The sequence below is a fragment of the Humulus lupulus genome, chromosome 5, assembly GCF_963169125.1.
Source record: "Humulus lupulus chromosome 5, drHumLupu1.1, whole genome shotgun sequence".
Taxonomy (NCBI): domain Eukaryota; kingdom Viridiplantae; phylum Streptophyta; class Magnoliopsida; order Rosales; family Cannabaceae; genus Humulus; species Humulus lupulus.
In genome coordinates this window covers 164649498-164676765 of record NC_084797.1, presented here as the reverse complement: position 1 = coordinate 164676765, position 27268 = coordinate 164649498, and the positions used below count along the sequence as shown (strand labels likewise).

Genomic DNA, 27268 nt, shown 5'->3' with positions numbered 1-27268 from the left:
TTGAGGACCGCCCCAAACTAGAAGCGCCAATCATTAATCTAAAGGAAACATAGAGTACACACAAGTATCATGAAAAGGCTGGATGACGGAAGTGGATCACAGCCAACACAAGAACATAAAACAGAAAACAAACAACAAAAAGTAAGAATTAAACTAACATAGAACGGGTCAGCTTCCTGAATTTGAGAAAAGTAACTCATGGTGGAAAAAGCTTGTTATAATCCTGCAACACTACAGAATTGGAATGCAGTATATCTGTCTCTTGGATGAGGTCACTGGCTGCTGCATACTTTGCCAAATTATGAGCCTCGAAGTTGAGTGCTCTTGGGACCTTCTTGAGCTTCCACCGATTGAAGAATGTGGTAATAGAGTACATGTTTCTCACCTTTTTGCGCCACATCCTTAGCCGCCTGGATTACAGCAAGAGCTTCTGCTGTCATTGGGTCCTGAGCATCGAGGTAGAGAGTCTTGGCTGTTTTGAAATTTTCTAAGCATTCTCTGCTGATGATTCCCATGAACGCCCCATTATCTCTAAGAGCTGCATTAAAATGGTAGCTAATCCATGCGATTGTGTTGCACATGATGTCGAGAGGTGTTGGGGTACCTCCATTGAGTTTTTGGTTGAAACTACAAAATTGTTATCAAGAGTGATGGCTCCTTCTAGAAAGTACAAATCTGGGACTGAAAAAAAGAAAGATGAATTGAGGAGAAAAACCTTACATAAAACTCAAGTTGGTTCTCTTAAAAAATATTTTAGTAACAACAAAGGAGAGTCTTCTGTAATAAATGATGTAGCAAATGAATTTGAAGAACCTTAACATGGTCATGATATTAATAATGCTAATGGGGAATAAAGAACTTAGTCAATTAGAGAACGATGAAGAAATTGAAATTTTTGGATGAAGATGCTACAAATACAAATTCAAGTGAAAAAAAAAAAAGTTTTCTTTTTGACAAGGATGATCTAGGAAATTGTAGTACAGACTAAAAATATAATAGATTTCTTAGTTGAAAGAGGTTCAAGAAGAGTCATTAATGTCACATTTCCTTGAGATGTTTTTCTTCAAAGCATTACCTACGAGAATTATCCAATGGGGAGAACAAGATAGAAAATGGTTGATATACTCGTCTCTTTGGATAAAGTATTTTGTTTTTGTGGTAAATTATTAGCAAAGAACAAACAACTCGTGGGCCAATTAGTTGATGAAGGTTTAAATGATTGGCATAATATTTCTGATCGACTTAGAAGTTATGAAAGAAATAAATATTATATTGAGTCTATTGATAATTGGGTAGAATTGGAGAAAAGATTGAAATTGGAGTAACAATTGCTATAGGTTTACAAGAACAAGTCAACCAATAAAGGGAACATTGGAAACGAATATTAGAGGGAATCAGTGCTATTGTGAAATTATATTTAGGATAAAATTATCTTTTAATTTTAAATATACAAAAATAAAATAAAGAGAGAAAATAATCATTACAGTTAATACTATCCAGTAATTTACACCAATTCTCTTCTCTACTATTCACGTAATTCACACCAATTCTCTTCTCTAGTTAGTAAATTTTAATAACCTGTGAATCACTACACAAATAATTATATTTCACCTTAAGTAAACATGGCACAAAAGAAAAAAAAAATTAAAAAATCAAGTTGATTAATATATTTGCCCTCCTTTTCATCTTAATTAATGATATGTAAAAAAATAAACATTTTAGAAAAACTTCTCTTTTTCTTTTATTATTCAATTCCCCGCATCCCCAAGAAATATCAGATCACAAATCTTTTTCTCAATGGGGGAGATATCCTGAGACTGTACCTGAAGCTGCAGGCTCTTCTTTTCCTTTCTAAAATATTCAAATTCACTAACTCTACTCTCACTTCTTGAAAGACCAGCTAATATTACATTGTATGTTCCTAAAGAGGGAATAACCCCATTTCTCTGCATGCTTTTATAAACTTCCAGTCCTGTATCAAAATTACCGACAGAGAAGTAGACTCCTATAAGAGCAGTGTAAGTTGCAGTGCACTTGTGATCACTGGGCAAAAAACTAAAAAATTTAGCAGCACATTTGGGCTTTCCAGCACTCCCAAGCTTATATATAAGAACTAAAGCAAGGTATATTCCAATAGAATGTCCAGCCTTGATCATTTCCTCAACAACTTTTACCACCTTGGGTGACATATCTAATCTTATTAAACCTCCTATCAAGGCTAGATATGAGTTTCTTGTAATAAGTATACCTCTTTTAGCACTGTACTCAAAGGCCAGCAAAGCACCATTAGGCCTACAACGACTGGAGTTTACTTCAATGATGATTGAGATGACTGCAGAATCCAATTGGGTGTTTTTATCAGCAATTTGAGCAAGCAAGCTATCAACAGCAATGAGATTTTCCTTTTCCAATAGAGTCAATATGAGCCACTCGTCTATGGTAGAATGGTTATCAGCAGCTCTAGTTCTATCTAAATCTTTACTGACAGGTTCTGTGGAACAATGAGGATTCACTTGCCTGAGTAGGAGGTCACTCTCGCCAGCAACTTTTAAAGCTTGTAATGCTTTAACGAAAACAGGATAACGAAGGACAATATGGTTTTCTTTCATGTATTGGAGGATTTGGGACATGACCCATGTTTCCCCTGATTTGCTTAATTTCTCAACCAGAATATTGCATGCAGCTTTGTCAGGCTGTTCTCCAGCTTCTTGCATTTTACTAAAAATCTCAAGGGCTTCTCTGCAATTTCCTGTTTGACCATCACAAGTGCACCAAAAATTAACAAGAATTTGAAACGAAAAAAAGAAAATGAAGATAGTGACCTTAGACACTGGGTATTCACAAGTTTTGCAACAAGAATAATATCAGTCACTCATTAAAAATTTATCATTTTACAAAAAAAGGTAAAACAAATTGTTTAAAATACTATTTCATCATTCCTTAAAAACTTATCATTTTACAACAAGGGGGGAAACACATGCACTCCATAGAGATAGTAAGTGTAAAGTTTAACAATTATACAAATAACAGGTTGATTATCCCCAAGCTGCTGTCGGGTAGTAAAACCCAACCATAAGATCATAAACTACTGCTTTAACCTACATTTATTGTGGTAACCATGTTCTTGTGGGAAATGGTCAAACTACCAGACATCCCTTGCTGTATTGTGTTTGATGGTCACAAGATTTATTAAAAGAACATTTTTGCGACACAGTTCAACATACAACCTTCAAACAAAGTGGTCAACAAATGTTTGGAGATTTATCTTTCTTGCTTTGCAAAAAATTGGTGAGCACTTGACCTGCAGAGAAACTTTAACACATACAAGGGTTGCACAACACGCAAACAGATTTCAAAGAGAGATGTTTGGAATAAAGGGGGTTCATTATAAATATTAACTTAGTACATGGGAATGAAAAGAGAAGGAACAATCAACGGGAAGAGAGCTAGGGCAATTCGAGGAGCCCTCAGCCTCCACAGCAAGATGAGAAACGTCACAAATCTTTGCCTAAATTTTTTGCACTTTACCTAGCACAATAAAAGACCATCTCCCAAGCAGCCGAATCCCTCCCCCCTCCTCAAGGTTAAAGTCAGAAAGCTAAACCAAAGAAGATAAAGGCTCTTAAGTGACTTCCCAATCTGGTAAAGCTTCCCATTGAGCTAGAAATTTGGTGATGATACTTGTCACATAATAGTTGTAAAATAGTAGCAGCAGCTTTTACCACCAATTCTAAATCTTCAAACAGTTGCAGGGGCTAACCATGTAACTTGGGGAACTTAAGTTGGGATACATGGTACATCAATTGTATCCTGGCTGACTCTAGTAATTTGAGACGATAGACAACCAGATCAATTCGTTCCAACACTTAAGGTCAATTAAATTGGGGTCAGTTCTCATTAAACTTACTTCAGCAAGGAGGGTAGGCAATAAGGCCTAGGTTTTAGCAGAACCATGTCTCTTGGTTGAAATTCCACATCAAAGCGATGGTGATCCAAATATTGCGTCGGCTGTTATTAAGTAAGAACACTAACTTTTTTAACTAGACTCCCTAACCCTACAATATTTGAGAATAGGTACCCTGGAGGGATTCAAACCTTGGACCTTATAGAAGCAAACTACAAACCTAACCATTTCAGCTGCCCCTCTAAGAAATTTGAGTATGAACTAATTGATCAATTTGAGAAACCCAACCATTAAATTGAAGTTAAATAAGATTAGTAGTACTATGTGTTCTGCATTGGTGTTTTGATTTTCACAAAAGAATAGTATTAAAATAAATAGGTATAGAAGTTGGATAGATACATTATAAGTGGCTTTATATTATTCTGAGATTTGAAGTTAAATAAGCTTTGAATTGTTTGCAATAGGTATAGAATAGTTGCTAGAGAAAATTATTGTCTTGCATATATAAATATATATATATACATATAATTAGAACAAATATAAATAATTTTAGGAGAACTTTGAACATGTCTATTGTCTATTTCTTTGGATATGTTTCTGATTGTTTAAACATGTCCATAGTATTTAGATTTGCAGAAATAGTATAGATTTAGGTTGTCTTGTACAGCTAAGCATAGGTTGTAATATTAGACAACTAAGCATAGGTTGTAATATTTATTTCTTTATTTTTTTAGCTATCTTGTACATTGTAATTTGCCTATAATGGCCTTTCTATTCTTCAATAAAATCATATTAGAAGAATTAATCCCAAAACAATTACATAGTATCAGAGCATTTGTAGTCCAAAAATTGGGAAATCTTTCCAATTTTTTTTCTCCCCCATTTCTTAAAAAAATTAGGGTTTCATTCTTTGAGGCTCAAACTTAGAAATCCATTTTAGAGTTGTCTTCTAATCTCACCTCCTGCCCAGAAAGCTTGCCCCACCTCCGATCGGCAAAACCCCAAATCTCGTGGTCTAGAAGAGTGGCGCGTGAGTCACACGCGCTGCCTCACTCCCCAGCTTCTTCTCCCACGCGTGCGCGCGTGTAAGCGCGTGACAACGCTGCCGGCCATCTTTCTCCAGCGTCTTCCTCCTTGGCACCTCCTATTGTGGCTGTGACTCTTCATCTCAGGTGTGCTAAGTTTTTCAACTATCTTGAGTTCATAAACATCTTTTTTTCGCTACCCATTGTTTTTCTCTGCTGCCCATTCATCATGAAAATCCAATCTCCAAATTTCATGGCTCCTCCATCTCAGCCAATTAATCTCATAAATTTATTTCAACTTCATGAGAGCCCTCTACCAACCAACTGTCACAAAGTCAGCCACATCTCACAGGAACAAAGTTTGCCACCTCTCAAAACACCTCCGAACCCTCTTCGACATTTTTTGCAGCCACTACAACTACATACAATTGAGGCAAATGTCAGTATAATGTGTCATCAAGGTTCTTCATCTCACACATTTACTACATCTGCCAACAAAAGTCTTTGGATAGTGGATTCTGGGGCTTCCGACCACATGACGGGTAATTTAGAAGTCTTCAGCACCTTCAAACAATGTGCTCATTGCCCCACAGTCAGAATTTTCGATGGATCCCTCTCAAAAGTGATGGGGAGTGGTTCTGTAAAATTATCAGATGATCTTCTCCTTTCATCTGTTCTATTTGTCCCTAAATTAAGTTGTAATCTTCTCTCAATAAGCAAACTCACAAGAGACTTCAATTGTGTGACTAAATTCTATCCAAATTTTTGTGAATTTCAGGTTGTGGGCTCGACAAAGGTGATTGGCAATGCTGAAATGCATGATGGACTCTATATCTTCAAGGATTCTCCTAAAAGTAAACAAATTCACAAATCAAGTTGTGGTAACCATTTATATTCTATTTCTCATTCTGTGTCTGTTTCGAATGACAATCTTATCATGTTGTGGCATTTTCGACTTGGACATCCAAATCTCGGTTATCTTAAAAAACTCTTTCCTCAGTTATTTATCCACAAACAACCAAAATTCTTTCACTGTGAAGCCTGTCAACTTGCTAAACACACTCGAAACTCTTATCCCAATTTTTCTTACAAACCTTCAAAACCTTTTTCACTGATACACAGTGATATTTGGGGACCCTCACAGGTAACAAATATCAATGGATATAGATGGTTTGTATCCTTTATCGATAATCACACTAGGACAACATGGACCTTTCTCATGAAAGAAAAATCCGAAACTGCTTCTATCTTTCAAAATTTCCATTCCATGATTCAAAATCAATTCAACCAAAAAATCCAAATTCTGAAAACTGACAATGGGAAGAAATATTTTAACTCCATTCTTGGTCCATACTTGTTAGAGCAACTTGTTAGAGCAAGGGATTGTTTATATTAGTTCATGTGTTGATACTCCACAGCAAAATAGGGTGGCTGAGAGAAAAAATAAACATCTTCTTGAAGTTTCTAGGTCAATCATGTTTTCAAATAATGTTCCGAAACAGTTTTGGGGGGAAGCTGTACTCACAGCTACCTATCTCATAAATCGTATGCCTAGCCGAGTACTACAATTCAAAACCCCAAGAAATCTGTTACTCGCGACATTCCCTCATATCTCAACTTTCTCCTCAAATCTTCCACTCAAAGTCTTCGGTTGTACTGCCTTTGTCCATATTTATGATCACAAAAGAACAAAGTTTGATCCAAAGTCTCACAAATGTCTCTTCATCGGCTATTCCAGCACTCAAAAGGGATACAAATGTTACTCCCCAGTTACAAAGAGGGTTTATAACACTATGGATATCACCTTTTTTTAACACCAATTTTTCTTTCCCAAACCTGGTATTAAGGGGGAGCATTCAAAGGAATATCAGATTTGGGAAACTCTTCATAATCATCAGGCTGCATTTCTTCAACCCAATGTCTTCACACATGAACATCATCAAACTGCTCAACCCTTACCTGTATTGTCACAGTCAACTGGTTCTCCCTTGCCTTCTGTGAAAATTTGAATATCTTTCTGTGTATTATTATCTCAAAGAGAGGGAATATATATACAACCTAGAATCTGACCTAATAAATATAAATAGCTAATTCTAGAAAGTACACCATTAAAATCCCCTAATTTTAGAAAGAATAAATATACAAAATATTTGGTATTAATACCAAATTGATTCCTATATACAACTGTGGTCAACTTCCTAATTACTGAAATAAATCCACACTCCCCCTCAAGCTGGGTTGTGTATATCAAACATCCCAAGCTTGCAAATTAAATCTTCAAAACTGGTTCTTGGGAGAGCTTTAGTGAGGATGTCGGCTGTTTGAAATCTTGATGGAGTATAAATAGCTTGAACAATAGCATTCTCAATCTTCTCAGTGATGAAGTGTCTATCTATCTCAATATGTTTAGTCCTGTCATGATGAACAGGATTTTTTGCTATACTGATGGCAGCTTGATTATCACAAAGCATTTGGATAGACTCTTCTGTAAATACTCCCAGTTCACCAAGTAACTTTTTCAGCCAAATTCCCTCACAAATACCGAGAGCTAGAGCTCTAAACTCAGCTTCAGCTGAGCTTCTGGAAACAACTGTCTGTTTCTTACTTCTCCATGTTACTAGATTACCCCAAACATAAGAACAGTAACCTGAAGTACTCCTTCTGTCTGTTATATCTCCTGCCCAGTCTGCATCAGTGTACACTCTGATTTCCTTATTTTCATTCTTCTTGAATAGCATACCTTTTCCTGGAGTCATCTTGAGGTATCTTAGGATTCTTGTAACCGCTTCCATGTGTTCCTCTGTTGGATTATTCATGTATTGACTCACCACACTTACAGGAAAACCAATGTCAGGTCTGGTGTGAGATAAATAAATAAGGCGTCCAACTAGCCTTTGATATCTCCCCCTGTCCACAGGGGTCTGATTTGTCCCCGAGCCAATTTTCTTGTTCGACTCCATTGGAGTTGAGGCTGGTTTACACCCAAGCATTCATGTTTCTTTGAGTAAGTCTAGAACATACTTACGTTGAGAAACAAAAATGCCATGTCTTGATCGTGCAATTTCCATGCCAAGAAAATATCTGAGATACCCTAGATCTTTAATCTCAAACTCCTTTGATAAGAAACTTTTCAACCTTACTAGTTCCTCCTTGTAATCGCCTGTTAATATTATATCATCAACATAAACAATTAGGATAGCTATCCTTTCATCTGAGTTGATTTTGACAAACAATGTGTGATCTGCCTGACATCGAGCATAGCCATTCTGAATGATTGACTTAGTGAATTTTCCAAACCATGCTCGTGGAGATTGCTTAAGGCCATATAGAGATTTTTTGAGTCTACATACTTTATCCTGGTTGGATGAATTCTCAAAACCAGGTGGAATATCCATATAGACTTCTTCTTCAAGATCTCCATTCAAGAAAGCATTCTTAACATCTAGTTGGTGCAATGGCCAGTCCTGGTTTGCAGCAAGAGAGAGAAGAACACGAATGGTGTTGAGTTTAGCAACGGGTGCAAAGGTCTCTTGATAATCTATCCCATAAGACTGAGTGAAACCCTTGGCAACCAAGCGAGCTTTAAACCTCTCAATGCTACCATCTGCTTTATGCTTAATAGTGAATACCCACTTGCATCCCACGGGCCTCTTCCCAGTTGGCAATTTTGTGATTTCCCAAGTACCATTCTTCACCAGGGCGTTGATCTTATCTTGTACAGCCTTTTTCCAACTAGGATCAATCAGCGCCTCTTGAATTGTATGGGGAATCTGTACACTGTCAAGAGTAGAAACAAATGCCTGATAGGATGGAGATAAGATTTTGTAGGACACAAAGTTGCCAATAGGATGTTGAGTACAAGCTCGAACACCTTTTCTTAAAGCAATAGGCAGATCATCATTTATATGAATAACATTATCATGACTAGGATTACTCAAACCTGAATGTATTTCTGAAGGATGTGGATCCAGTTCTGATTCATGGTGGCACTCAAGATGTGTTCGATCTTTTAATTCTTTGTCATAATTTTTCCTTCTTTGGTAGACACGGATCTCTTTAGGTTCTTGTTGTTGAGGCTCAATAGTCATAGGTGGATCTTGATTTTCTATGACTTGGGAAGAACTAGATGGACCTTGATTTTCCTTGACTGAAGAAATCGAAGAAGTGTCCTTGACTGGATTGGAAAATTGATCTAGAGGCGGAGTATGAGTATGAGTACCCAGAATAATGTCAGTATGGGTACCTGGAATACTCTCCCAAAGATGAGATTCATTTACATTCTCCCCCTGAATCTCAGATTTGTAGTAAGCATGTTTTTCAAAAAAGGTTACATCCATAGAGTTATAAGTTTTTCGAGTAGTAGGAGAATAACACTTATAACCCTTTTGATGGGAGGAATAACCAATAAAGATACATTTGATAGACTTAGGATCTAACTTACTACGATGTTGTGAATAGAGATGGACAAAAACAGTGCATCCAAAGATTTTAGGGTCAACAAAGCTAATGAACCGAGTATGAGGGAATAGTTGCAAAAGAGTTTGACAAGGAGTTTGAAATTTTAGCACCTTGGATGGCATCCGATTGATGAGGTATGCAGCAGTAAGAATGGCATCACCCCAGAAGAATTTGGGAACATGAGTCCCAAACATGAGAGACCGAGCAACTTCAAGGAGATGTCGATTTTTGCGTTCAGCAATTCCATTTTGCTGAGGAGTATCAACACAAGAACTTAGGTGAATGATGCCTTGTTGTATCAAATAAGGACCAAGAACAGAATTAAAGAAGTCTTTGGCATTGTCAGTTTTGAGAATTTGAATCTTTGTGTGAAATTGTGTTTGAATCATAGAATGAAAGCGCTGAAATATTTCACTCACTTCTGTTTTATTTTTCATGAGAAACACCCAAGTTAATCTCGTGTGATCATCTATAAAAGATACAAACCATCTTTTTCCCAATATAATGTTGACCCGCGAAGGCCCCCAAACATCACTATGAATTAATGAAAAAGGTTTCGATGGTTTATATGTTGATCTAGAATAACTATTGCGAGTGTGTTTTGCAAACTGACAAATTTCACAGCAAAAAGAGTTTGGATTTTTATTAATAAATAAAGAGGGAAACATTTTTGACAAATACAAAAAATTTGGATGACCAAGACGATAGTGCCATAGCATAATATCACTATCGTTATTAGAACAAGAAATGAATTGATTATTCAAAGAAAGCAAACTAAACTTTTGGGTTGTGCTAGTAGATTGAGTTTCATTCCTTAGAACATAAAGACTAGAACACATCTCAGCACTGCCAATCCTCTTCCCCGAATCCAAGTCCTGAAACACACAAAGATTTGAGAAAAATTTAGTCACACAATGGTGGTCACGAGTAAATTACAATCCAATTTCGGTACATAGAGTACAGAAGTGAGGGTTAGGTCCTTATTAATGATGACTGAACCCAAACCCTCAACTTTAGAGAGTGTACCATCAGCAATTTTGACAGTATGATTTCCTGTACTCATGTGAAACTCGGAAAAATTTGATGCATCTCCTGTCATGTGATCTGAAGCCCCGAAATCAAGAATCCAAGATTTAGTAGTTCTTTTATTGACAAAATAAGCTACTGATTTATTACCTCGTTCTGCCAACATTTCAGTACCATGAGTGGCAGTCAATGGAGTGGAGGATTGTTGTGAGATAGCTTCATTGCTGTGAGAGGGAGTTGGAGTAGAGAGGGACTGATCTGGTGAGGAGGTCTTGGAGGTTACCTCTGAGATGGAGCTGTCTTTTTCGGCAGCCATGGTAGTCAGAAAAGGACAGAGATGGACACAGAGAAGAGGAAAAAAAAAATAAAAAATTTTTGGAGAGCTAGGCAGCGGAACCTGGCTCTGATACCATGTGAAAATTTGAATATTTTTCTGTGTATTATTATCTCAAAGAGAGGGAATATATATACAACCTAGAATCTGACATAATAAATATAAATAGCTAATTCTAGAAAGTACACCATTAAAATCCCCTAATTTTAGAAAGAATAAATATACAAAATATTTGGTATTAATACCAAATTGATTCCTATATACAACTGTGGTCAACTTCCTAATTACTGAATAAATATCGTATTCTAAGATATTTAAAAATGACATCAGGTCTTGGTTTGCACTTCAAAAAACACAACAATCGAGACTTAAAAGTCTACACAGATTCTAGTTGGGCTGGAGAGCTGACCGACAGAGGATCAACCAGTGGTTATTGCACCTATGTATAGGGTAATTTAGTCACTTGGAGAAGCAAAAAACAGTCTGTGGTCTCAAGGAGTAGAGCAGAGTCAGAATATCGTGCTTTGGCCTTAGGTATATGTAAAGGAATGTGGCTCAAAAGGCAAATGAATGAGTTGAGAATTGACTCTCCTGAGTCATTTAAGATGTACAGTGATAGTCAAGTTGCAATCAACATTGCTAAGAATCCGGTTCACCATGATAGAACTAAACATGTTGAAATCGACCGACACTTCATTTTTTAGAAAGTAAATTCAAAGGTTATTGAGCTCAACTACATTCCCACAAAGAAACAGATTGCAGACATCCTAACAAAGGCCCTACCAAGAACGAGTTTTGAAGAATTTAATTCCAAGCTGGGTTTATATAACATATACAACACAGCTTGAGGGAGAGAGTAGAAATAGTGATAGATTTAGGGTATCTTGTACAGCTAAGCATAGGTTGTAATATTTATTTCTTTCTTTTTTTGGCTATCTTGTACATTGTAATTTGCTTATATATTGGCATTTCTATTCTTCAATAAAATCAGATTAGAAGAATTAATTCCAAAACAACTACAAGATTAGAATGTGTATTTTATACTATTTGCATTTATGGAAAACCAAGATGAAAATGTGGATACTACAAAGATGAGTGGATAAAATACGTAGACAAAGAGGAAGAAGGCTCGCATAGAGTGCAAGTGTAGGAAGTGTCCATTTAGTGATTGGATAGAGCATAATAAAGAACAAACATCAATAACCCAATCCACTAAGAACACTACTAACTCTAAAATTAACTCTAGTGGGACTCAATTAGTAAAATTTAGTCAAAGTAAAGTGAAAGATAATAAGCAAGTAATTTATATTGATGAGCTTCCGTTTAGACATATTGAAGGGAGAGGACTACGATTGCTTATTACTAATTTCTTTCGAAAAATTAAATTTCCTTCAAGAATTACAGTTACTCAAGATACTCATGCTCGTTCTTGGATGAAAAGTTAAAGTTGAGAAAGGAATTCATCAATAGTATGTTGTCTCTAACTACTAATTGTTGGACATCCATACATAACATTAGTTATTTGTGCTTAACTGCCCATTAGACTCATGAAAGAAAAAAAATACAAAAAATGATCATTAGTTTTATTCAAGTTCCTAGTCACAAAGGTGATACGGTGACTATCACAGTGAAAGAGATGGAGGATGCGAGAAATTGGTTAGATCTGGGTTTAGTGGAATAAATGAAAACCATGGGTCCATCCTTCACTTGGTCTAATAACCAAGAAGGTGAGGATCGTATTTTTTCTAAGTTGGATAGGGTGTTTGTTAATCACTCAATGATCTTGATTAAGCAGTTGCCAGCGATAAGGGTGGGGGTGAAACCTTTTCGTTTTTATAATATGTGGGCTGGTCATCCTCAATTTAGAGAGGTGGTTCTTACTAGCTGGAACCGGCCTTTGAAGTTTCCTGGCAGGGGTTTAGATCATATTAGTTGGAAGTTAAATCGTCTCAAGCATATTCTGAAGAGATTTAACTGGAAGATTATGGGGGATGTTTCGTGTAATTATGAGAGAAGCAAGCTTGAGTATAAACAAGCCCATGCTAAATGTCTTGCTGATCCGTCCAATAATTTGCTCTCCATTGAAGACCGGGAGTCTTATCTTGAGTTTAAGAGGCAAGAGAAGGTTTATGCTAGCTTTATGTATCAAAAGAGTAAAATAGATTGGTTAAGGTTTGGGGATTCCAACTCTTCTTTCTTTCATGCCAGCATAAAGAAAAGAAAGCTAGCTAATAAAATTGTTTCTTTTGTTTCTAATGATGGTACAATTGTTGATGACTATGATAGAGTTACTGACCATTTCCTGGTTCATTTCAAAAAAATTCTGGGTTCGGCTAGTAAAGCTTCAGGGGAGATTGATGATCAAGCTATCTGGTTTGGAGCTGTCTTGAGCAGGGAGGATCAGCTGGGTTTACTTAAACCTTTTACTGTCAAAGAGGTAAAAATAGCAATGTTCAGCATCAATTCCCTTAAAAGTCCAGGTCCGGATGGGTTTGGGGCTGGTTTTTTTAAGGCTTTATGGAAGGATATTGGTTGGGAAATTGCAGGGGCTGTTCTAGATTTTTTCGAATCAGATGTTATTCCTCACTCTTTGAACAGTACCTTATTATCTCTAATTCCGAAAGTTGAGCACCCAGTAAATGCTTCTGAGTTTAGGCCTATTACTTGTTGCAATACTATATATAAATGTATTTCAAAAATGTTATGCAATAGACTTAATAAAGTGCTTCCTGCTTTGATAAACCAGAATCAAGGGGCTTTTATTAAGAATCGCCTTCTTGCTCATAATGTTCTTATCCTCCAAGATTTGCTTAAAGGTTATAATAGGAGAAATATTTCTCCTCGATGTCTAATGAAGATTGATATAAGCAAAGCTTATGACTCAATTGACTGGAATTTTTTGGAAAATCTCCTTAATGCATTGTGCTTTCCGAAGAGGTTTATAAGATGGATTATGGTTTGTCTCAGGGGTTCTTCTTATGCCTTGGTTTTGAATGGTAGTATTCAGGGGCGTTTTCAAGGAGCTAGAGGGCTGAAGCAAGGAGATCCTATTTCGCCCTTACTGTTTGTTATAGTGATGGATTACCTCACTAGATTGTTGCTCAAAGCTTCTAAGGAGAAAGAATTCCGGTTTCATCCCTTATGTAAGTCCTTAAAGCTAGTTAATCTCTGTTTTGCGGATGACCTTCTGTTGTTTTGCAAGGCTAATCAGGAATCAGTTAGAATTTTTCAGCAAGTGTTCACTGTGTTTGCTCACTCTTCGGGCCTCACTATAAGTAAAAACAAATCAAGAGTTTACATAGGAGGGCTTGCTGCAGAAGAGAAAGTCAGACTGCTTCAGGATATTTGTCTGTTAGAAGGGCATTTCCCCATGAGTTACTTGGGAGTTCCCTTGAGACCGACCAAGTGGAGAGCAAGTGATTGTGATATTCTGATTGATAAAATGAGAGCTAGGCTGAAAGGGTGGTCTCATCGCCATTTATCTTATGCTGGCCGTGTGCAATTAATCAATTCAGTTTTGTTGAGGATTCGTTCCTATTGGATGAACATCTTTATTTTGCCTCAAAAAGTTGTGAAAGCTATTGATAGGTTGTGTTTGAGGTTCCTTTGGGGTGAGAGGGAAAATAGAAGTAAAATGCATAGGATTTCCTGGGAGCATGTCAGTAGGCCTAAATGTTTTGGGGGGCTAGGTTTCAAGGACAGTTCTTCTTGGAACAAAGTAGTGATGGCAAAATATTTTTGGGCAATCTCTTCCAAGCAGGATTTGTTATGGGTTAAATGGGTTAATGGTGTTTATCTAAAGGGCGAGTCAATTTGGGAGTATCGATTAAAGCACGATACAAGCTGGTATTGGAGGAGACTCATTAAACTGAGACATCTCTGGTCTGGTGCAGTGATGAATGCTGCAGTCAGGAATGGTAAAATCCATCTGGGCTCCTTGTATGTGACTGTGTTTCCTGGTGTGCGGGTTCATTATATAAAGGCTCTCTGGTGTAGGCTTTCAGCTCCTAAACACCAGTTCATTTTCTGGCTTGCAGTAAACCAGAAGTTGAATACCAAGGATTGGTTGCTGTCTTGCCATATCCCTCTTCTATCAGCTTGCTGTCCTGTTTGTGGTCAAGAGGAAGAGTCTCATACTCACTTGTTTTTTGATTGTATTTTCTCCAGAAATGTTCTCCTTGCTGTCCAGGGTTGGCTTAGAGGATTCTCCTGATCAGTTCAGTTTAGTAATTGGATCAAGTGGCTGGCTCTACCTCGGGATGGCTGGTTTTCGGTGGTTCTGTATGCTACTTGTACAGCTGCTGTGTATTACATATGGCAGAATAGGAACCATTGCTGGCATGATAATTTTTGTTTACCGGTGTATAGGATTGACCATATGATTAGATTTTCTATCAAAGCTAGAATTCTGAATTTAGTAGGCAGTAAGTGTTCTTATGGTGAAAAGCAAATGCTTAAGTTTGTAATGAATTTGTGAGTGTTGTTCTGGTTTAGGCTGAGGTAGTTTGGTCCGACCTCTGGTTTGTTTTGTATCTGCTTGTTGATCAATATATATCTTCTTTTGATCAAAAAAAAAAAAAAAAAGGTGATACGGTGGCCAAAAAAATTGATCAATTCCCTAAATGATTGGGAGATTAGTCAAGTGTTCTTTATCTGATAATACATATTCAAACGATGTTGCTCTAAGAAAGATATAAGAATATCTGTCAAAAAAGCAAAATACTTTAGTTTGGATGGAGAAATGTTTCATATGCAGGATTGTACTCATATCCTGAATTTGGTTGTTATTGATGGTTTAAAAGAATCGAGTTGTGTCATTTCTAGCACATAGAAATGTGAGAGCTTCCCTAACTAGGTTGAAACAAGTCAAGGAAGCTTGCCAAAATGCAAATATTGAATCAAAAGTTTTATATGCTTAAATGTCATGACAAGGTGGAATTCCACCTATATGATGCAAGAAGTTGTATTGAAGTTCAAGAAGGCTTTCAAGTTATTAGAGCACTCCCAGCAAATGCTCTACTATCTTTTAAAACACATCATTAAAACACTAATTTTTCTATTTTACCTCAAACATTTATGTTACACCATACAACCATACAACTTCTCTATTTGTTTCTCTGTATCATTCAAATATTATGTTTTTAATATTTTTATTCATAAAATCAAAAAAATAAACACATAATATAAGAAAGAGAGGAGAGAGGAGTGAGAAATTAATAATTAAATACATATGTAGCTAAGGAATAGTGCATATGTAATATGCATATGGAGCTGAATTTTAGCATTTTTTAGCTACATTTGAGCTAAATATGTATTGTAGCTATTCAATTGGGAGTGCTTTTAGGAGATACAAATTACACAAAACATTTTAAATACTAGTAAATGGAGAAAAAGTGGATGGCCAACCAAACTAACAATAATTGGAAAAATGCTCAAGCATCATTAAGTTTTTCAAAACTTTTTATGAACTTAGTTTAAAGTTTAGTGGTTCATTGTATGTGACATCGAATTAAATCTTTCAAGACTTTTGAAGTTCAAGTTGAGTTTAATGATATGAATACTAATATAGATTCTTTGTAAAGTAAAATGACAGGAAACATGCCCCTCATGTTTAACAAGAATTGGGACCGTGTTTAAAACATTAAATTGTAGTAGTATATTGCTTATATTTTGGTTCCAAGATTAAAAGTAAATGTTGTTTATAATGGTTTTAGATATCTCTATATTCCAATTGCAGCTGAAAATAATAGCAAACTGAGAAAATGATAACTAACTTTTATGCATTCTAGAAGAATATGACATCTCTTTCTAATTCTTCTAAGACCAACAATCAAGTGGAAGTTCATATGTTTTCTTGTTGTAATGAGATGTGAAGAGAATTGCATTTTGTATTGAAAATATAACATCTATTTATACACAACTAGAGAAGTTATTCTAAGAAACTAAATTAACTAATTAATCATAATTGTCAACTAATAAACAGCTAATATGCACACTATAACACAGCTAATATTCACACTATAACACTACCCCTCAAGCTGGAGCATAAATGTTAATCATGCCCAGCTTGTTCCAAAAATAGTCAACCCGAACCCCATTTAGAGCTTTCGTAAAAATGTCCCCTAGTTCTTCTCCAGTCTTCACATATCCTGTAGAAATCAAGCCTTGTTGAATTTTCTCACGAACAAAATGACAATCAAGTTCAATGTGCTTCGCCCGTTCATGAAATACAGAAATAGTTGCAATATGAAGAGTAGCTTGGTTATCACACCATAATTTTGCATGCACTGAAGTTTTAAGTCTTACTTCAGTCAATAGTTGATATATCCACATTATCTCACACACAGACTGTGTCCTGTGTCATAGCTCGATATTCTGACTCTGCACTAGATCGTGACACAACGGTTTGCTTTTTACTCTTCCATGAGACCAGATTCCCTCCAACAAAAATACAATAACCTGAAGTGGATCTTCTATCTACTTTAGAACCTACCCAATTTGCATCTGAGAAACAATCAATATGAGTGCATCCATGATTCGCATACACAATACCTCGTCCTGGTGCTCCTTTCAAGCAACACAAAATCTGCTCTAACGCTGCCCAATGATTAATTGTTGGGGATGACATAAACGGGCTAACAACACTAACGCTGCCCAGTGAAGTAACTAATGTGATTTAGATGATTATCTTGCTGATAGAAAAAAAACGTTGATTAAGGATGAGAATTTTGACATTCTAGATTGATGGAGAATGAATGGTAACAAGTACAATGTTGTCTCCCACATTGCAAAAGATATCTTGGTTGTTTAAATGTCTAAAGTTGCTTCTAAATCAATATTTTCTACTATAGCATGGATACTTGACTTATTAAGAAGTTCTTTGTCTCCATATATTGTAGAAATATCATTGTAAATACATTTTGTACAGCTAATTTTAGGTTGTAATTGACAGCTAAGTTTAGGTTGTATTTTTTCCTTATATATTGTCTAGCTCTTTGTATTCAGCGTATATATAGGTCATACTATTCATCAATAAAATTATATTAGAAGTATTATTCACACAAAACTACATAGTATCAGAGCATTAGTAGTCTAAAAATTGGAAAATCTTTCCAAATTTTTTCTGCCCTCTTTTCAGTAAAAAAAAAATCAGGGTTTTGCACTTTTGAGCTCAACCTTAGAAAATTATTTTAGGGCAATCTTCTACTCTCACCTCCTACACAGGAAGCTTCTGGACCTCCGGTCGGCAAAACCCTGAAGTTCGGCACCCAACAGAGTCGTGCGTGAGCCTCACACGCCGCCTCCATCTCCGGCCCATCTCCCACGCGCGTGGCGCATGTAGGCGCGTGCAACACCCTGACGGCGAGCTTTTTCCAGCGTCTTCCTCGACACTCCTTGCTGCATTTCCCTAGTGCTTTCACGATTTCATCACACAAAAAAATCAATCCAAGATCTTTTTAGCCCTAGCCTCTATCTTTACTGAATAATTTTTTTTTTTTTTTTTCTAATCCTTCATAAGCTTATTCCAGTCCATTTTTTTTTTCACTCTAAAGTTCTTATCAATAGCTGTTACAACCAACTCCTCATCTAAAAGTCGATCTAAAAAATATGAGCTTCTCAAATCAATGGCTGCTCCTCGACTTCTCCAATCAGCCAAACCCACTCCTCAATCAGCTACTTTTGTCTCCAACTCCTCTCATAAAGTCATCCATTTTCAAGACTTGGAAGTCAACCACTTCTCAAAGGACAAAATCAATGCAACTCCAACACCTCTTGGGCAGTGTATGCAGCAGCCAAATCCATCTTCAACCGAGGCAAATGTCAGCATAATGTGTCATCAAGGTTCTACGTCTCACACATTTACTGCAACCTCCAACAAAGGTACTTGGATTGTTGATTCATGGGCTTCCAACCACATGACGAGTGATTTACAAATCTTTAGCACCTTCAAACCATGTGCTGAATCCCACACCGTCAGAATTGCAGATGGTTCTCTCTCAAAAATGATAGGGACTGACTCTGTAACATTATCAGATGACCTCCTTTCATCAATTCTATTTGTCCCTAAACTAAATTGCAACCTTCTTTCAATAAGCGAACTTACTCGAGATCTTAATTGTGTCACTAAATTCTATCCAAATCTTTGTGAATTTCAAGTTGAGGGCTCAGAGACGGTGATTTACAGTGCTGAAATGCATGATGGGCTCTATATTCTCAAGGATTCTCCTAAAAGCAAACAAGTTCACAAATCCAGTTGTGGTAACCATTCCAATTTAGATTCTGTTTTCAATTTTGTGTCTGTTTCAAATGAAAATCTTGTCATGTTGTGGCATTTTCGACTAAGACATCCAAATTTTAGTTATCTTAAAAAACTATTTCCTCAATTATTTGTCCACAAACGACCAAAATTCTTTCATTGTGAAGTATGTCAACTTGCGAAACATACTCAACACTCTTATCCCAATCTTCCTTACAAACCTTCACAACCTTTTTCGATGATACATAGTGATATTTGGAGACCCTCACGAGTAACAAATATTAATAGATCTAGATGGTTTGTATCATTTATTGATAATCATACTAGGACAACATGGACATTCCTTATGAAACAAAAATCAGAAACTGCTTCTATTTTTAAAATTTTCCATTCCATGATTCAAAATCAATTTCACTGAAAAATCCAAATCCTGAAAACTGATAATGGAAAAGAATATTTTAACTCAATTCTTGGTCCATACTTGTTAGATCAAGGTATTGTTCACATTAGTTCATGTGCTGATACTCCGCAACAAAATGGAGTGGCTGAGCAGAAAAACAAACATCTTCTTGAAGTTTCTAGATCTATCATGTTTTCAAATCATGTTCCTAAACAGTTTTGGGGGGAAGCCTTACTCACAGCCACCTATCTCATCAATCGTATGCCTAGCCGTGTACTACAATTCAAAGCTCCTAGAAATCTGTTACTTGCAACATTCTCTCATATCTCCGCCTTCTCCTCCGATCTTCCATTTAAAGTCTTCAGATGCACAGCTTTTGTCCATATTTATGATCACAAAAGAACAAAACTTATTCCAAAATCTCACAAGTGTCTCTTCATCGGGTATTCCAACACTCAAAAAGGGTACAAATGTTACTCCCCAATTACAAAAAGAATCTATAACACTATGAATGTCATCTTTTTTTAACATCAATCTTTCTTTCCCAAATCTGGTATTTAGGGGAGCATTCATAGGAATATCAGCTTTGGGAAACTCTTCAGGATCATCAAGCTGCATTTCCTCAACCCAATGTTGTGACACACAAACATCAAAGTGCTCAGTCTTTGCCCTCTTTGCCTATCCAGCCAGATCAATCAACTGGTCCTTCATTACCTTCTTTTCCTATCCAACCATATCAATCAACTGGTTCTTCCTTACCTTCTTTTCCTATCCAACCAGATATCAGTCCAGAAAATACACCCAACCCGTCCTTCTTTATAGTCAATCCAACCTCACCTTCCTCCTCAGAAAATCCAAACACTCCTTCGAACTTACCACCACCTCAAACTCAAGCACAATTTGATATAAGTATCAAAGAAATTCGTGTTTATAGCAAGAGAAAAGTTGGAAATATAGAGGTCAACACGCAAGACAAAAACTGCTCAAACACTCATCAAAGCCCTCTCAACCTCGAAAATCATGAAGGTAACGATACTGTGACTCATGAGTTGGTTTCTCCTACTATTGATGATCTCGACCTAGTTATTGCTCATCGGAAGGGTGTTAGAACTTGTACCAATCACCCCATTGAAAAATATGTTGCTTATGGGAAACTAACACCTATGTATTGAGCTTTTGTCTCTTCTCTTGATCTTATTCAGATTCCCACAGACATTTATGAAGCCTTGAAAGATCATAAATGGAAGACTGCAGTTGATAAAGAAATGAATGCTCTTGAGAAAAATGGTACTTGGGTTCTCACTGAGTTACCTCAAGGAAAACGGACAGTTGGTTGCAAGTAGATTTTCACCGTCAAATATAATTCAGATGGGAGTATCAATAGATTCAAGGCTCGATTAGTTGCCAAGGAATTCACTCAATCATATGGTGTTGACTATCAAGAGACCTTTGCTCCTGTCGCTTAACTTAATACAGTAAGAGTTTTATTATCACCTGCTGTAAATTGTGACTGGCCTTTATATCAGTTGGATGTGAAGAATGCTTTTTTGAATAGGAATCTCGAAGAAGTCGTCTATCTAAAAATTCCACCAGGGATGAAGAAACACTCCAGTGGTCGAGTAGTGTGCAAACTTCTCAAATCTCTTTATGGCTTGAAACAGTCACCTTGGGCATGGTTTGACAAATTTGCAAAGCTAGTTGTCAAACATGGATATACTCAAAGCCAGGCTGATCATACTCTATTTTTCCAAGTTCTCTTCAACTGGGAAGCTAGCAATTCGCATTGTCTACGTGGATGACATAATCTTAACTGGAGATGACTTAGGAGAAATTTCAAATCTCAAAAGACTTCTTGCCTCCAAATTTGAAATTAAAGATCTAGGAACCTTCAAATACTTTCTTGGTATGGAAGTAGCCCGATCGAAAGAAGGAATTGTTATATCTCAACGAAAGTATATCCTAGATCTTCTAAAGGAAACTGAAATGATTGGGAGCAAGCCGGTTGACACTCCCATGGATCCAAACTTGAAAGTTAATCAAAGAGAGGATTCAACTCCAGTAGAGAGGGGAGCTATCAAAGATTAGTACGAAAGCTAATCTATCTCTCTCATACTAGACCTGATATCGCATTCCCTGTCAACGTTGTTAGTCAACATATGCACAGTCCTTGTGAGGAGCACTTGGAAGTAGTGTATCGTATTCTAAGGTATTTGAAAATGACACCAGGTTTTGGTTTGCACTTCAAAAAACACAACAACCGAGACTTGAAAGTTTACACAAACTCTAGTTAGGCTGGAGGGCTGACCGACAGACGATCAACTAGTGGTTATTGCACCTATGTATGGGGTAATTTAGTTACTTGGCGTCGTGAAAAACAGTCTGTGGTCTCAAGTAGTGCAGAGTCAGAATATCGTGCTTTGGCCTTAGGTATTTGTGAAGGGATGTGGATCAAAAGGCTCATGAATGAATTGGGTTTGACTCTCCTGAGTCCTTTAAAATGTACAGGGATAGTCAAGCAGCAATTAACATTGCTAAAAATCTGGTTCACCATGAGAGAACTAAACATGTTGAAATAGACAGACACTTCATTTCTGAGAAGGTGAATTCAAAGATCACTGAGCTCAACTACATTCCTACAAAGAAACAGATTGCCGACATCCTAACAAAAGTCCTACCAAGAACAAGTTTTGAATAATTTAATTCCAAGCTGGGTTTGTATAACATATACAACTCAGCTTGAAGGGGAGTGTAGAAATATCATTGTAAATACATTTTGTACAGCTAATTTTAGGTTGTAATAGACAGCTAAGTTTAGGTTGTATTTTTTCCTTATATATTGTCTAGCTCTTTGTATTCAGCCTATATATAGGTCATACTATTCATCAATAAAATTATATTAGAAATATTATTCACACAAAACTACATATATGTTTGAAGCTTTAATTTTCTCAAAGAATCAGTTAACTTCTAAATATGTTGCTCCTATAGTGTTAGAGGCATTATATGGACAAAATTGAGACTTAGGAGACATTCGAGTAAGTTGGAGTTGGAGAGGGTTGTGGAGATTTGTCCAAAAGCAGGGTAAGCCACTAGTCAATTGTAGGTTCTTCTACAACAGAAGGATCTCCATGCTGAAGATGCTACTTGGAAAGATTTTTAGACAATACAGGGTGGTTTCCTTAATTTCACCGTGAGAACAAAGTTAGTCTTTGGGATGGGGTATTAGAAACCCTTCTATTCATTTTATGTATGAAAGGAGGCAGGCAAAGAAAAATCTAAATGCAAGACATTAGACCTATGACATGGCAAAAGATTTTAAGGCCATTAGAGAGTGAAAACAATTGTAATTTGTAATGATTGGTTGACATAGGTAATCATGTTTTCTATTCTAGGATGTTAGGGGAATAAATAGACGAAAAGTGGTGAGAGAGGCCATGCAAGCCATCTTGTCTACTATTCCGCAATAATCTATTTACCTTTGAATTGGTACATATCAGCATACATCTATAATGATTAAAAAATTCTCTAATAGATTTTTTTTTTAAATAACCATGCCGCCAAAGACCAATGGTTTTACAAACAACTCAAACATATTTACATTGAAAAAACTAGAAGTTAACAAAAACCATACCAGAAAAATGATATTAGATTCTGACATCATAAGGAAAAACAAATAGGAATAAGGATATGAAGTAAGCTTGCTCTTACCTGACCCAATAAGGTATTCCATTAAAACGGTGTAAGTATAGCGATTAGGAGAATGCCCTAATTGAAGCATTTCCTTGTAAGCATCAGTGGCTTCCTTTACTTTATTATTATTGAATAGAATTTTCATATAGGCTGTGTATGAAACAACAGTTGGACTGCAGCCATCTGCTTTCATCTCTTCCCACGCTCTCATTGCCCCATCAACATCTCCAGAATGGGACATCCACTGCATTAACGAAGTATAAGTAACAGCATCAATATTTAATTCCCTCTCTTGCATTTGCTCGAAAACATATTTCATTGATGAAATCCTCCCAGCTTCTCCAAAAATATCGAGCATTGTTGTGTAAGTGTACTGATCATGCTTGAGCCCTTTTAGTTCAACAGCCCAGTTAAAAAATAACCACGCCTTCTCCATTGGAGGATGGCTTTTCAAAACTTGATTAACTGTGTATGAATCCCATCTTATAGGGAGGCCCAGAAGCTGGTCTTGAGCAGAATCCCATGTCGAATATTTTAGGATATTATAAATTTTTCCAATAGTATCTCGCATGTAAGTCTTTGTGTCGACATCTTCCCTTTGTGACGGTTTAAGATATTTCTTGTTGTTCCTTCGCAGGTCTCTTCCAGTGGATCTATTTTGTTTGAATTGATGAAAAGAGTGGATGAATTTAGAAGAACTCTTCAAGTGACTATGACCACATGCAGCCGGATAAACTGGAACTTTCAAAGAACTCCATGGAAAGCAAGAAATCTGCGCAGAGAACTAATCTTAGGCAAATTCACTCTTTCTGACACTACATATAAGCAAGAAGGAAACATCTAGAGCATGACATATAAAAAATATATAAAAAGCAAGTGAATAATTAAGTTGCAAAGTCAAATCAACAATATTGGGAGAAACCTACATAAGCTTAAGTTCAATCTGCATGTATTGTGACTTGTTAGGATGTGAGCAACTTCCCGAGTATAAGATTATGGACATGTCAAAGATTTTTAGTGCCACATAAGCACGTTATGTATGAGCAGTTTTTAGTCATGGATACAGCTAGTTTATGTTCAGTAGTAGGTAACGATCTTTTTAAAGGTCAAACCAGAGGTTTTCATAAAGTAAAACCATATTCATGTCAACTAGTAGAATCTTTAGGAACAACAAATATTTACTCTATGCTATTATCATTGCTTAACATGACAGAGAACCACAAACTTAGATATAAGTAATAGGAGATTCTAAATAGCTTCTTATTTCGTAGTGACAGGATCCACACTTGATTAGTAGTTGACTGTAGTTCACGCTGTCATTCTAGCTGCCTAATTTCCATAGTACCACCATCTTATTTTTTATATGTCCTCATCTTTGATGGATTTTTTCTTCATCGCAAATGTTGATCTCTTAGTTACTGTTTGACTCTATGCTTTTAAGGTAAATCACACTTGTCCTGCAGTTTTCTTCCTTTCGGCCCAGTCATCTTATTTTTTATATGTCCTCATCTTTGGTGGATTTTTTCTTCATCGCAACTGTTGATCTCTTAGTTACTGTTTGACTTTATGGCTTTAAGGTAAATGACACTTGTCCTGCAGTTTTCTTCCTTTCGGCCCAGTCATCTTATTTTTTATATGTCCTCATCTTTGGTGGATTTTTCTTCATCGCAACTGTTGATCTCTTAGTTACTGTTTGACTTTATGCCTTTAAGGTAAATGACACTTGTCCTGCAGTATTCTTCCTTTCTGCCCAGTCATCTTATTTTTTATATGTCCTCATCTTTGGTGGATTTTTCTTCATCGCAACTGTTGACCTCTTAGTTAATGTTTGACTCTATGCCTTTAAGGTAAATGAATCTTGTCCTGCAGTATTCTTCCTTTCTGCCCAGTCATCTTCTACATTGTGATTCCAGAAGAAGCTTCCTTCATACACAGTTAATTTCATGCATTTCATAAAATTGTTATCTTAATATGTTGCATTGCATTATAGTATTCAGCATATTTTGGGTAAAAATTATAGTATATACTTTTGTGGGCTTCCGAAGTAATTTTTTCCTGAATCTTACTTCATGTTGAGTTATGTATAGCTCTACAAATAAATGTATGTGTTCCAACTTAATGTTTAAAAAGAATAGTTCAGGTACTAAGCCAGTTTCCTAAGTTAGCAAGGCGTAACCTTCACAATGAAAAAGAAAGACATAAATAAATCACGTGTTCTCATAAAGAAGCTAGACATGCACTTCCACTGAAGAAACAAAAAATAGGCCTTAGCTCTCTTTTAAGTTAGCACGAAAGCCAAAGTTAGTGTGCCTTACCCCTTGATATGGACTGAGGCATAAAGCCTCTTTACCTGCCTCAGCTAATAAACGAGTAAGCCTCTTCCAGTTATTTAAGACTTAGCCAAGAGACTAAAAGAAAAATGTTTTACCTTAAACTCATCTTTTAAAAAGTATAATCCCATTCTGCTAATAGAAAATGTAAAAAAATTCTTTCAGAGCAAGTTGTCAAATTAATCCAATAATTAAATAGCAGACCTTCATTTCTTTAATAGCACAATGACTTGTTTCTTTGTATAGAGTTACCTAAAGCAATATACTTTGACTGAGGAGAAGGGGTTCAAGGAAAGCAAGCATTGTTATTAAACGAAACATAACCATGCATGTGCATATTGGCGCAATTACTCTTGTTTATATAGTCTCATTATGAATAAGCAAATAACCTTGAAGTTGTGTGGACGGCAGTAGAAGTTCCACATTGTTCCTTGGATGAATCAACTTGTAAATCCATTTTAGAGACTTCTTAGCCCATGATCAAAAGCAATCAATTGACAAGTTACAACTGCAAATAATGCAAAGTCCATTCACAATAAGCAATAATTCACAAAATTATAAGAAAATATCAACGCCAAAATATTCTATTGTAAGTGACAATAGAGATGTCCTTTTCATCAGCAAAGTGAAAGAAACCACTCCTTAGTTACAGCAAAAGAATAGACGTCGAAAATGAACGACTCAGATGTTCATCCTTACATAACCACACATGCATACAAAGATTAGTCAAAACCCAGTAAACAACAAATATTTTCATTACTCATTTGGCATTAAGTCTCCCACTTCATAGAAACTTTTCTACGAACACCTCCCAGGCATGAATAAATGACTTCTAACTTGTTTTAATATGCATTTAAGGATAGGTCTTTACATTACTATTAAATATATATATATATATATAAACCTAAACAAAAAAAATCATAATCTTAGAAGAAGACATACTTTTCAACAGCTGAATTTTTTTTATATAATAACGAAATTGAGAACAAATAGCAAGTCTTATCATTTATTCGGCAAATCAACTCCACCGAGAATTGACTTTTCATTATTTCTATAACCAGAACTTCATTTTCACTTACAAGAATCTAAGCTAAGTACTACATTTCTAAAATTTCTAATCAATCCAAACATAGAAATGAAAAATAACGAGTTAAGTAACATATGGTACCTGATAGCGATAAAGGTTAGAGAACCAGCGAGGTAGTTTGGCCGGAGGACCCAATTGGTGTGGCAGCAGAGAAAGAAATTAGGGTTTTAGTGTGAAGTTGAAAAATAAACAGCAGAGAATATGAAGAGGAAGCACACTGTCTTTGGTTTTAGCTGATGATGTTGGGATTGGAGGAACATGCTCTAGTGTTTGGTTTGCTCTTTTTTTTTTTTTTTTTAAGCAGCTCAACTAAGGTATTCATGTTAAAATCTAGGGCTGAGCATAAAATTCGAAAAACCGAAAAATCGAAAAAATCGTGTACACCGATCTACCGAAAAAACCGAAACTGTTTAAACCAAAAACTGAAAAAACTGCCGACGGTGCAAACCGTCACTATTCGATCGGTTTGGACATTTTGGGTGAACCGACCAATAAAACTGAAACCGACCGAACACAATAAAATAATAATATAATATTATATAATTATTAATTATTAAAAATTTTAATAAAAAAAAAAAAAACTTAGGGCACTTGTAAATATAATTATGTTCTATATATTTATGTTGTAAAAACACACAAAAATGGATTCTAACAATCCAAAATTTTTAATTTTTTAACTAAAACTTTCAAAAAAAATAAAAATAAAAAAAAATAATCATATTCGGTTTGGTCGGTTTAACCGACCAAACCGCGGTCC

General features: G+C 36.1%; 1 protein-coding gene across 2 annotated transcripts; it reads right to left on the bottom strand.

The window, feature by feature from the left end:
* LOC133777820 (pentatricopeptide repeat-containing protein At2g01390) lies at positions 1-26794 on the bottom strand. 2 transcript variants are annotated; one of them, XM_062217568.1, is made up of 5 exons: positions 26593-26794; positions 25814-25932; positions 23113-23866; positions 2249-2749; positions 1-681 (listed from the first exon to the last, which is right to left on the bottom strand). In XM_062217568.1, the coding sequence occupies exons 2-5, from the start codon at positions 25847-25849 to the stop codon at positions 488-490; spliced, it is 1485 nt and encodes a 494-aa protein (XP_062073552.1). In that variant the 5' UTR covers positions 25850-25932; positions 26593-26794; the 3' UTR covers positions 1-487. The 2 variants fall into 2 exon arrangements, with proteins under 2 accessions (XP_062073552.1, XP_062073551.1); XM_062217567.1 differs by lacking the exon at positions 1-681 and having other exon boundaries at positions 1457-2749.
* Positions 26795-27268: the final 474 nt, after the last annotated feature.

What these genes read in the sequence shown, in the direction of transcription:
- LOC133777820 (XM_062217567.1), bottom strand. Translation starts at nt 25,849, where the DNA reads ATGTGGAACTTCTACTGCCGTCCACACAACTTCAAG. An exon ending in GCCGTCCACACAACTTCAAG is followed by an intron (nt 23,867 to 25,813) that starts GTTATTTGCTTA and finishes TTCTCTGCGCAG; the next exon opens with ATTTCTTGCTTTCCATGGAG. An exon ending in GGAATACCTTATTGGGTCAG is followed by an intron (nt 2,750 to 23,112) that starts GTAAGAGCAAGC and finishes ATGGTCAAACAG; the next exon opens with GAAATTGCAGAGAAGCCCTT.